Source organism: Jatropha curcas, chromosome 9, assembly GCF_041381405.1.
Source record: "Jatropha curcas cultivar XTBG-Jc1 chromosome 9, XTBG_Jcur_1.0, whole genome shotgun sequence".
NCBI lineage: Eukaryota > Viridiplantae > Streptophyta > Magnoliopsida > Malpighiales > Euphorbiaceae > Jatropha > Jatropha curcas.
The window spans coordinates 27,554,740-27,566,547 of NC_143159.1; the positions used below are offsets into that span (position 1 = coordinate 27,554,740).

General features: G+C 34.2%; 1 protein-coding gene across 3 annotated transcripts; it reads right to left on the minus strand.

The window, feature by feature from the left end:
* Window positions 1–123: 123 nt before the first annotated feature.
* LOC105643704 (auxin response factor 19) lies at window positions 124–7,961 on the minus strand. Of its 3 annotated transcripts, none has more exons than XM_037639286.2 (14): window positions 7,440–7,961; window positions 6,965–7,086; window positions 6,114–6,212; window positions 5,934–6,008; window positions 5,610–5,765; window positions 5,384–5,468; window positions 5,174–5,264; window positions 4,835–4,999; window positions 4,589–4,711; window positions 4,207–4,282; window positions 3,974–4,112; window positions 1,607–3,453; window positions 1,272–1,462; window positions 124–940 (listed from the first exon to the last, which is right to left on the minus strand). In XM_037639286.2, exons 1-14 carry the CDS (start codon window positions 7,498–7,500, stop codon window positions 805–807), a joined length of 3,366 nt encoding a protein of 1,121 aa, XP_037495214.1. In that variant the 5' UTR covers window positions 7,501–7,961; the 3' UTR covers window positions 124–804. The 3 variants fall into 3 exon arrangements, with proteins under 3 accessions (XP_037495214.1, XP_037495213.1, XP_012084285.1); XM_037639285.2 differs by having other exon boundaries at window positions 5,913–6,008; XM_012228895.4 differs by having other exon boundaries at window positions 5,952–6,008; window positions 7,440–7,960.
* Window positions 7,962–11,808: the final 3,847 nt, after the last annotated feature.

Genomic DNA, 11,808 nt, shown 5'->3' on the forward strand with positions numbered 1-11,808 from the left:
AAGTTCAGAATATGGCAATATTGTTGAGAATATATCCTTAAGATGACCCAGAAAAGAAGATTTAATCGTTATATATATATATATATATATATATAAACTACCCCAACAAGTACTAAAAGAAAATTACACAAACCAATTGGTCTAATATTGTCAATCATCCTCAGCTTTGGACAATCTAATTTGGGACAGTTTTATACAATGCAACCACAACTACAAACTTTCCATGTAACCTCATATACATTCAAGCTCGAGGCAATTTCTGCTGCAAAATGAAGAAATCTACACATTTATATACTCAAAAAACAGGGCATACAATTGCTTGCTTTTGCTTTCTACAACATATCTGAGTGGAGAATTCTTGGCTACTAAAGACATAAAACAAGTTGAGTATTAAACATTACAACAACATCAAACATCTCAACCAGTTTACAGGCATAAACTAAACTGGATTCTTTATAAAGCCGGACAAAACCTTTAACAAGTCTTGTACCAGTTGCATACCATCAATTGATCTGATGAAGAAATCTCTGATTTTCTGCTTTTGATCTTTGTTCTATATTTTAGACCTAGGCCAAATTGAAAAAGAACCCTAACTGCCAAAATACAACTTCAGCTTACCTGCTACTCGTGCAAGCAGACAGGTCGGCATAATATTCTCTGTTTGCCGGTGCTTTTGCTAGCCAGCAAATCAATGACAAACCATCAGCCAAAGTAAACATCATATAGAAAAGCTATTGACATAATTGAACAAATAATTTACGGTCCCAGCGTGGAAGAATATGGTTAGCATTTTGGTAGACTACTTTACACATTGCCATTATCCGAGCTGCTGCATGCTTGATTTGGAAAGACAGAATTCCCAAAGTCTCCATCCAAGCTCATTTGCTGGACTTCCTGAGGCGATAGGATCTTAATGCAGCGGACACAGTTCACAAACTCTCTGCATAAACAAACCGGTGTAAGAGACAAACCAACTATACACAGAATTATGGGGGATATTTCAGCACACATTTGAAATATATCTGAATATTGAACAGAAGAAACCATATGTTCAACATACTTCAATTGTTCAGGAGAATGCACAGGAAAAGTGTGAAGTTCTCGCTTAATTTAATTAATGATTCAGAAAATTCACTTTTATAGTTAAATTTTCAGGATTATCAAATTATATACCCAATGTTGAAGTAAAGTTTTGTCAATAAAAGCATAAAGAAGACCGAAAAAATGAGGACAAAAGACCAAAATAATTTGAAAGTAGTCAAGTGACTTACTCCCATGGATCATCCCCAACTAACAGGACATCATTTTCATGATCCACATAGACAAGCTTCCAGCCTATCCTCTGTCTGTCTTCCAACTGTCCCTCTATACCAAACCTCCGAGCCAGGTCTTGCTTAAGCTCATCATAATCTGAATACCGGGTTATATCAATTGACCTTCCCACAGCTCCGCGTTTGTAAACCTTTAAAATAAACATAAACAAACTTAGAATTGTAGACTAAGAAGGAAAACCCAACACAAAAAAATATACACAAACATACATGCAAGTACATACTTGCATACTTGCAAGCGTACAAATAGCATTTAATAGGCCAAAACAATAAACCTTTGTATATGTTCGCATTCGCTGAAACTGTGGTGGAGGGGCCCAAGGACCTCTGTTCAAGAAGCTGCTATCATTGATTGTGGAGTCGATTGAATTGAATGCCATATCTGGAACTCCAAATGACTGGGAAACCATTGAAGATGGAGCATCTTTTGAGTTTTCACAGTTAGCAAGCATACAACCTGACGAGAGATTGTTTGGTAAGTCTTTTCCCAAACCTATAACGCCTTCTGACAACACATTATCAGAGTTCATAGGTACGCCCAACTGGCTTTCAACATTAGTACCATATGGAACACTATTCCTAATATCTGCCTGGAGCTCCCCATCTTGGCTTGTGTCTCTCAACAACATTGATTGTGGATTGTATGAAGATGAGTTGTTCTGCTGCAAATGGACATCATTCTGAGAAACACAAACTGAAGTTGTAGAAGAAGACGTATCCAAATAATCTGCCTGGGCAGTTGCACCATTTAGGTACGTTTGTGGAGGAAAGAATCCTTGGCTTTGATTCTTGGCAATGTTCAATGAGGGCTTAACATCAGATTTCTGTTGCAAATCTTTAACCAAGTTAGCACTGCATGACATTGTTTCTAAGGCATTGGGACTTAGGAGTGTTGCAGCAGACTGAGCCGCGTCATCTCCCAAAACTGTGTTTTGATGCACCCGACTGTTCATTGGTTGAACCAAATTCGCACAATTGTTTGTGGAAGGTGAAGTTGAACAAGATGGGACCTCCTCAGTAATTCCAGACAGACCTGCTCCTGCAGCTGAAGTTAATATAATATTACCAGCAATAGAGAGATGATTGGCAACTGAGTGATTGACAACTGAGCTTGTGGTAAGGCCCATATGTCCAGGCATTTCAGACAGTGTGCCAGGCTGCTGTTGTTGGAATTTCAGCTGCTGTGGCATATGTGAGAGCCGGGCATTAGTCTGGTTGCCATTCTTTGTCATCTGCTGTTGAATAATATTTGACTGAGGAAGCGAGGCAGGAGTTGTTTGAGGCATTTCTAATAGTTGATTGGCTGGCATGGACCTTGCAAAGCTCTTGGATGCCTCTAAAAACTGCCTTTGTGGATCCTGAAGCTGTGAAAATTGACTAGGTTGTTGCAATACAGACTGCTGCGACAAAAGCGATTGCTGTTGCTGTTGAAGCTTCTGCAACAGCTGAAGCTGAATCTGATTGTCAGGCATTTGTAAATGTTGGGTTACTTGATCAGGCAACTGAGTTTGCAATAAACTTTGCTGTTGGTTCTGTCCCATAATATGCTGCTGTTGATTCTGCTGCTGTTGCTGCAGGTTCTGAGAAATGTTTCTAGGAAGCTGATGGCTTTGAAGAGATGGCTGTTGCTGAAGAATGTTAGTGTTTTGGGCTAGAGTTTGTGGCTGCAGATTTTGGGGTTGAACTTGACTTGACGGTATGGTTTGAGTTACCAAATTTTGCCTCGGTTGTTGAGTGATGTCACCTAACTGGTGCTGTGACTGAATGATGGAACCTAGTGGATTTAGTGAGGATTGCAGCTTTGGAAGCTGATCAAGCTGCTGTGCTTGCTGGGGCAGCCGCTGGGCATTGAACTGTAAGTTGTTTGGCTGAGGCAATTGTTGTGCTGACAAGCCTAACTGACGGGAAAGATCAGCCCCAGGAAGGTTCTGCAGAACAGATCCCGACAAGGATTGCATGTAATTGGGCTGCAGTGAATTAGCAAGGGAAGGGTTTTGCTGCATGTTCATCCACTGGACTAAGCTCAGGCCAGGTAGAGAATGGGGATCTTTCATGTACATATCATCACCAAGCCAAGGCATGGTCTTCTTAAATAAGTTGTCTAAATCGGCAGAATCACCTTCTACAAAATTTAATAGAAGAAGTAAATCAGAACTACAACAAAAACTTGAAACATTGAAAGCTCATGACAAAGCTTAAAATTTGCCTTTGAGGTTGTACAAGTCAGGAAACAATCAGAAGCATCTCCAAGATTTTAATCATCAGAAGCTCCTGTGGTACCAGCAGACATGGGCAAACCTTGAGGGTCAAACTTTGACACACAAGAAAGACAGAGAGAATCTACCACATATGTCTGTCCCACAGCTTTATTGTATTGTTAGCTTAATTGAAAATTGAATTAGTTGTTGTGTCCATCAGTATCCAGGACAACACCTTTGAAGGCCCAACACATGGAAAGGTAACACAAGGAAACAAGCAACACAAACGAATGCCCAGCAATATACCTAAGCAAAATACTCCTAATCCTAGGCTAAGCAAGGAATCATAATAAAACATAACATCAAATAAATGTTTGAGAAAAAACCCAACCCTATGAGGTAAAATTTTAGAATAACAAAAGTTTGCCACGTCTTGTCTTGTACCTGGCATTCCAGGTTGCCTGGGACGCTTAGATCTAAAGAATGGAGGTGGGCATATGAAAAATGGAGCAGTCACGGGTTCAATCTCCCAGATTGAGACTCGATTGCGCCTTTCACCAGCAGTTGACTCATCCCATCCAACCTATGAAAGAGCACGGAGATATACAATGATTATCCACATTTTTATTTTGTCATTCTGGCATAACTGGAGCACCAAAAAGTGGTACAATTTCTACCTGCAAGTTACGCCATTGTGAGTTCTTCCATCTTACAGGATCAAGATCACTAATGCCAGTAATTGTACCCATATACCTGCAGAAGAGATCCCTTCTTAAATTAGAAAGAAGTATATATGAAACATAATAAAAAATTTTAAAAAAGAAATCTAGATCAATTTCTCTTCATCAAACAAGAATTAGGAGTTACGCCTCTAGCTAGTCAACATGAAAAAGATACCAAACAAAAAATTTATTTATCTTTCTTTCCAAATTTTACTTCTCCAAATACCAGGACTCCACTTAAATTTTCCTGTCTGTACCCAAGACATAATGCTTAAAATTGGTAACACCAGAACAATTATCAATGTTCATGGGTTAGAAAGAACTCAAATATTATTACCTTCTTGTTCCTGACTCTTCAGTTTCAAACATCATCCGAAAGCGCATGCCTAGTGATATTTGATTACTGCACACCGCCTTGTAATACTTGGCCAACGGGATGACAAATTCTGATGGACTAGCCCTGCACAAACGTTCATCCAGTGTAAAGTATATCTGATGTACCCATGAACAGTTACTATCAATTCAATTGGGGTGGGTGGGGTGGGGGCCAGCATACTATAATGTAGAAACTGAAGTTGAAAACCTTGGATTATAAAACACAGTAAAGGGGCTGTTATTTGCTGCTGCATGGGCTGCAGCAGCTAGGATCCCAATGTGCATGCTGTCACTTGACAAAACTGATGATGATAAATTAGTAGTTTGTCTATTTGCTCGCCTGATGCCCAAGAGAAGTTGCTGCTTTTCATCTCTGTTCACATAAAATGTCACAAGGTTGATTAAAATAGCTTTTTTTTTCCATAAGAAAGTTAGCTAAACTTTAAAAGTACAACATTGCTCAACATGTAAATGAAAAAAACTAAAAAATCAGTAAAAATCAGCCGTCTGATATCAAAGCAAAGGAATCAAAATTCTTGATCATTACCTGATAAATAAAACCGAGTCGCCAGCAAATAACCTCTTTCCACTAACAAACAGACTCCATCCTGTCGTAAGCAAGTGACGCTTCGGTTGTCCTGAGATGAGACCAGGAATTTGCATGAAATGACAATTATTATAAGCAAGCTAAAACTTATAGGTAAAAATCCCTCATGGTTTCAACTATTTAAACTCCATGGCTGCTAAATTAACATACCACGATATATATGACGGAAGGTCCAGACATTATCATGCAAATCCCTGGCTACAATTTCTTGAGCAGGTGGTTGCATAGAGAAATCCTATAAGAAACAAATGTTAAAAATGCCATTCATATGATCTCCCATTAATATAAAACATTTCTATTAAGAATGCCATTTCATGGAACACCTTTCTGTTGTTAGTATAGCAAAAGTTTCCAAAATTAAGGAAAAACAACTTACAAGAGGAGGAAAAATCTTTTCGGCTGCACGTCGAGGCACAGAAAAACCTCCATGAGTACTCGTGTCACTTGCAGTTAATGTTTTACAGAAAAACTCTGTCTGCGGTTTATTTGACTTCAGTGCAAGATCTGATCTCAGCAAAGCATCTTTGTCAAACTGCATAGAAGTTGTTGATAGATTCAGTAGGAGTTGGCAAATGAAAACATGCTGACATCATTTACAATTTTTTAGACATTGCATCGAAATATTTAATTGCCATTTTGTTTCTATTTGTTTTCCTTGATTTGATGGAACACCTAATACCAAGCATATTCTATCAGTTACTTCATATAAAATCCTCACAGAAGGAACAGGTTGGAGAGTCATCTGAGCATAAACTTCATCTGTTTCTGGGTCCGCCTACAAAAAATATGAGATAGTTAAGTCAACAGATAAGGAAAATTACCAAAATGTGATAGGATTTTGAGGAAGGAAATTTTAAAGTAGAGAAAGTGGGTATTGTACATGCAATGTCACATTGTGAAGCAGACACAATAGCTTTGAAGGAAGATTTGGATAGTTTGGGATTTGAGCATCTATATCCTTCTTCATTGACACTGCAACCTGAAATGAAACCAGCAGTTTCACTCTCAAGTAAGGATATGAACTTTCTTCTGGAGAACAAATACTGAAGCACAGATGATTTTTTTTTCATACATAAAAAACCTCTTTTTCTTTTAATAAGTAAACTAAGTACCATCAACAAAAGATCATATAAGGCTACAAACATATGCTTGAAGACTCTACAAAATGCCATCATAATCTCAAAACTTCTTAAATGTACAAGACAGTAACATGAACACAATTACTCTTTTGTAATATGAGAAATATGAAGATCAATTTTCAAATTTTCAAAATTTATGTAGTTAACATGAATTAATATAACAAACCAATAACATTACAATTTTACAATTACTTGCTAAAAAAGACTACCTTGGACCCATAAGTTGACTTCATAAACACAGGAAAATAAAAATGTATTTAGTAGCTCGTTAATTACTCAAAATGCCCAAGCAAACGAACATACCCATGGAAATAATTCCATTAATATCCCAGACCTACATTATAAATCAACCGACAAAATCTGAGTTCTGCAGGGTGAAAAAAGGTAACTAGCCACCAAAAAAACTTAACTGAAAAATCTTCCAAAATTGATCTGCCTTTTCTTCCCTTATAATCCCAGGCTATTTCATTAAACCCCCAACAACTTCAGATAAAACCTAACATTAAAAATTACAAATAAAAGAGAGAGGGATAGACTATACAGTAGGTTAAGAAAATACACCGATGGGGCGCATAATAGCGGGGACACTGACCTGTTCGCTATGACCTTGAGGGAAATAAACCACAAGCGTCCCAGCCGCCGGCAAGCTGACCAGAGGCCCAGCGCATGCTTGCCATAGCTCTGGGTTTATGCTCTTCTTCTCTCCTCCTCCTCCTGCATCGCCACGTGTTAACCTCCCATTAGTCAATAACCTTTCCATCATTTTTATAACTTTTATTTCTTTTATTTTTTTTTCTTTGTAATCTCTGCTCCTCCCTTGTTTGTTTCCAGAGAAAAACACGACAGAAAAGAAAAGAAAATATTGTAATCTTAGATTGCCAGATTTCAATAAATTTCCCCCTTTCTACTCGTAGATTTTCAATTTTCTTAGTTCTCAAAGAAATAAAGAACAACCAATAATAAATATATACACATAAAAGACAAATCCACCGGTTCTTCCTATGTTGTTCTTCTCCTTAAAGATAAACAGATACAGACATATATAAGAAAAAAATAATAATTGTGACCTTCAGCTGGATTTAAAGCGGCGGCGGATGCTGCTCCTGCACCGTTTGCCGGCGACTTCATTGCTTCCTCCGGCAAAGCTAACTAACTAAAAAGGAAAGTTTGATCCAGTAGTTGTCACTTGCTCATAGTATGCCTTTTATTTTTTAATAACTCAAAAAGGCTAGAACCAGAAAGCGGTTAAGATTTTCTTAACTTAGTTAGATCAGCTTAAAAGTAGAAAAGGAAGCTCATCAATGAAAAGAAAAATAAAAAAAAAGTCAACAACTGAATTAGTTCCGGCGAGAAATTCCGACGAGGTTGCCGGGAAATGGGAAAGATAAAAAGTAGTCGCCGGAGAAAGAACCGACAAAGACATAGAAGCAAAGACCAAATGCCGAAGCTTTGCCCCCTCTCTTCCCCTACATTACCCAGACAATTTTCTTTCTCTCTCTTCTTCTCCTTCAACCAATGTTTTTAGTTTTTTTTTTTTTTTTTTTTCTTTTTGGGTTTTCTCTTTCTATCTCTAAGTAATTGTATTAGTCGTCTTTCATGTCTTTCTCCTTCAAAATGACATTGACTAAAGTAGCATCTGGGTTGAGTGAGGTTTGTTTATTGTCCAAACCATGGTTCATTCATTTTTGTTATTATAATTATTTGCATATTTCGCTAAAACAATATTCTAATAATCTATATTAGACATTTTTCTCAAAAAAAAAATCTATATTAGACATTAATAGTCTATTATTGAGACCTTTTAAGATTATAATATCATTGATGATTTTTTAAAATTTTATATTTATTCACTCTCTTCTAATTTTTATTTTAAATATTTTTCTCACCTTCCAACCAAAATTTACCTAAATTGTATGCATTCTACTGAAATTGAAGCATTGCCAAATAGTAAAAGAAAATTACTACTTTCTAACTAGAAATAAATTATTACAACATGATTAATTCTTTATTAATATCATAAAAGAAATAGAGAACATCTCATTACTATTCACCCCTTAGGAATTAGGGACTCTACGTTCTTGCTTAGGTTTATAAGGCTTGACTGTGATACCAAATCCATAACATCTCAACCTAATAAGGTTTTTTTTGCTTTGGGCCTATCCCACATGGATTTATTTTTAGACTAGAACCATATTATAGTCCAAAATACGTCTTATTAATCTAAAACTTGTCATTTTCTATATATCACTTTCATCTTGTATTTAGCCGATTTTATTTAGGGTGTCAAAAATTCGGTCTCTCTTGTTTAATAATACATTGATTAGTGATTTAAAAAAAAAAAATAGATGATGGTTAGTCATTAATATTTAGCCATGTTAAATTAAGTCAAGTGATTGATGAATCTATGGCAGATGCTTATTATTAGTTTATTTCTCTTCCATCCTTCTTTTATCTAGTTTTTTTGAGTTACTCAATATTTTGTCCGTTTCACTCAAACTGTTGGTTAATTTTTAAAATTTTCTCATTTCATTTTAATTTTTAAGTGTCATTTTTTTGAATTCAAGAAAAATTTTATTGCATTTTTACTTTTTCACCTTTATTTATTAATCTTACTAATATCTAAGGCTAGGATTCGGGAAAGGTAAAAGAGTATTTTTGATGTAATTCAAACTGGAAATTTTAGAGAATTAAGATAAATTAATCATTTTCTTTTGTTTTTCGAAAAGCTGAAAATTAACGTTTTGAATAGAACAAAATGAGTAGCAATTATAATTTGGAAGTGGATGGCAATATTTATCATTCTATTCCTAAGTGTCATTTTAGAGAGAACATACGCCGTAAAATTTCACTATTTAGTTTTTTTTTTTTTATTTAGACTACGTTTATTTTCGAAAAATAACTTACATTTGAAAAATATTTTCCAAATGATTTATTTTCCGTTATTTGGTTGCAATTTGAAAATTAGTTAAAAATATTAAAAATTTTAACTCATAATACCATAAAAATAAAAATATAAATATTATAAATCTTGTATTTAAAAATTTTTATTGTTAAATATGAGAATAATGCAAAAAAAAAAAAAAGATAAATTGTGAAAGTCGATGGCCGGCGGTGGTGTTAAACGGTGAGTGGTGATAGTGGCTACCAATAATTAATAAATTAACAAAATATAGATTATAAGGTTATAATAAGTTTGCTAAAATTCAAAAAATATTTTACACTATTGAAAATAGAAAATCATTTTCCTTAAAAATGACTTAATTTTCCTTTGACCAGAAAAATATTCTTCATTGACTTGTTTTTCTGAACGCATCTAAATAATAGAAAATTATAAAAAATATTTTTATGCAAATTATTCTACGGAAACAAATAAAGCCTTAACATTGAGTCATCGCATTTACCAATATATTTACCATACAAAATGAATGAAATTATAATTATGATAAAATTTACCGAGAGATAAATAGTTAGTTATCCATTTTTTATTTTTATTTGCACACGTGTGTTGTTAGTATATTGGATTAAATCTAATTCTAGTTACCCGCTCCAAGCCTATAAGGGACGCCGACCAACTTTGTTGGGGCAATTAAAACTCAAGGATTCCATTGGCATTTTGCTTTGACCATCACTATCACACTCCACTGAATGCTTTTTAGGTGCACATGATCAAAACCTACCTTATTTATTTATTTATTAAATCGACAAAACATATCATGTTCAATTCCTCGATAAAATAAAATAAGTAAATTATTACTTAGTTAATGCATTATTGTGTATTTTATTAAGTGTGATTTCTATTTTTAAAAGTTAATTTAATTATATAGTTCTGTTGCTAATTTTTAATTTTAAATTACGTAAAATGTCAATTTTACCCTATTATCGAATTCAAATTAAGACCTTGTTTAATAATTCATAAAAATCATTCTCATGAACCTTGAACTCATTTGTGCAAAATGGCGTAAGACAAGCTACATGGGCAATATGGATTTAATTGTAATTTCTTTTAAATGGTTAACATTAGACTATAAATTTTTCTACTTGGACACCAAAATAATAAAAATAAAAAATTCCACCAATGGCATAATTATCTTACTCATAATAAGGCTAGCTTGTCACCCTCTTTTAATTTTTTTTTTTTTTTGAATATACACATATATTTGTCTAAATTGATTCATTAAATTAAATTCATTTTGTTTTTCACTACTCATTTTTTTAAAAATAAATTTATAAATCCGACACTATATATACAAACATGTAAATCAATTTATAAAATCTGAATTCATGGTCAAATTTAGTTATTAATCATAAAAATGATACTGTTAAGTATTAGGCATTATTGATGTTCAATTAATTGAACTACAGGCTTGGCTGGGCTGGCTAGCCTACTCCATATGTTATACTCACACGTGAGGATAACTGGAAAAGCATACAAATCACAGGTGTCCTTCCACTCTTTCATATTTGACAAACATAAAATAAATATAAATTTTACTTGGATAATCCTCAACTATTCAATTCTTACTAATAGCATTTCCTAATTTCAAAAAAAATATACTACTACCACATTTGCATGTGCGGTGTAGACTGTTAGGTGGGGCCCAGACGCCGACATGATTTGCCTCGTCAGCATCCTAGTGGTAGGATAGGATGAGAGGCCTTTAATTAATGGGATTTGTTATTTTTAATTTGATCTTAAATGGTTGCCCGTACAGCAAACACATGAGGCCATATGCGGCCCTTCATAAATAATAGTAATAAACTGAAATAATTTCAAAGCATTATACAATTTGCTTTAAAAAATCGTAATCATCACTCTAATTTTACAGCAAATAATAAAAAATTTAATTTCTTTTACCGAAAAATAAAATAATAATTTTAATTAGCTAAAAGTGTAAAAAAATATTTAGTCTGAATCATTTAGAAAGTAAGGAGTTGAAATAACATTACACAAATTTGTGTTTGTGCAATAATTACACTGCTTTTTTGAAGACAATGCAATTCCACTCTTGTTAACCAATAATTTGTGTTTTTGTCCTTATTTCATAAAGCATTCACGATGTCATATCAATCAATATTACGATACACTTGGTAAATTATTCGTCGGCCGGTTGCAAAAATGTGGACGACAATCATCCGCCCGTTGCAACTTTATTTTATATATATTTTAATATTGAAACAAGTGATTCAAACTTGGATCTCTTATCAAATTATTTATACATACACTTACACTGAACTATGCACAAACTTTATACCTTTAATTTGCCTATTTCATTGTCTATTATACATTTTTATTCGTATAATGCATAGCAATTGATATGAGTATGACGTGCTCGAACAACACTAAAATTTTAAGAAGGTAGTTTAGTTTTTGAAATCACGTGAATCTATGATTTATTTAGAGATATAGTATTTGCCTTTGCTTTCTGAGTACATTTT

What these genes read in the sequence shown, in the direction of transcription:
- LOC105643704 (XM_037639285.2), bottom strand. Translation starts at nt 7,500, where the DNA reads ATGAAGTCGCCGGCAAACGGTGCAGGAGCAGCATCCGCCGCCGCTTTA. An exon ending in TTCACAATGTGACATTGCAT is followed by an intron (nt 6,009 to 6,113) that starts GTACAATACCCA and finishes TATTTTTTGTAG; the next exon opens with GCGGACCCAGAAACAGATGA. An exon ending in GACTCGGTTTTATTTATCAG is followed by an intron (nt 5,000 to 5,173) that starts GTAATGATCAAG and finishes TTATGTGAACAG; the next exon opens with AGATGAAAAGCAGCAACTTC.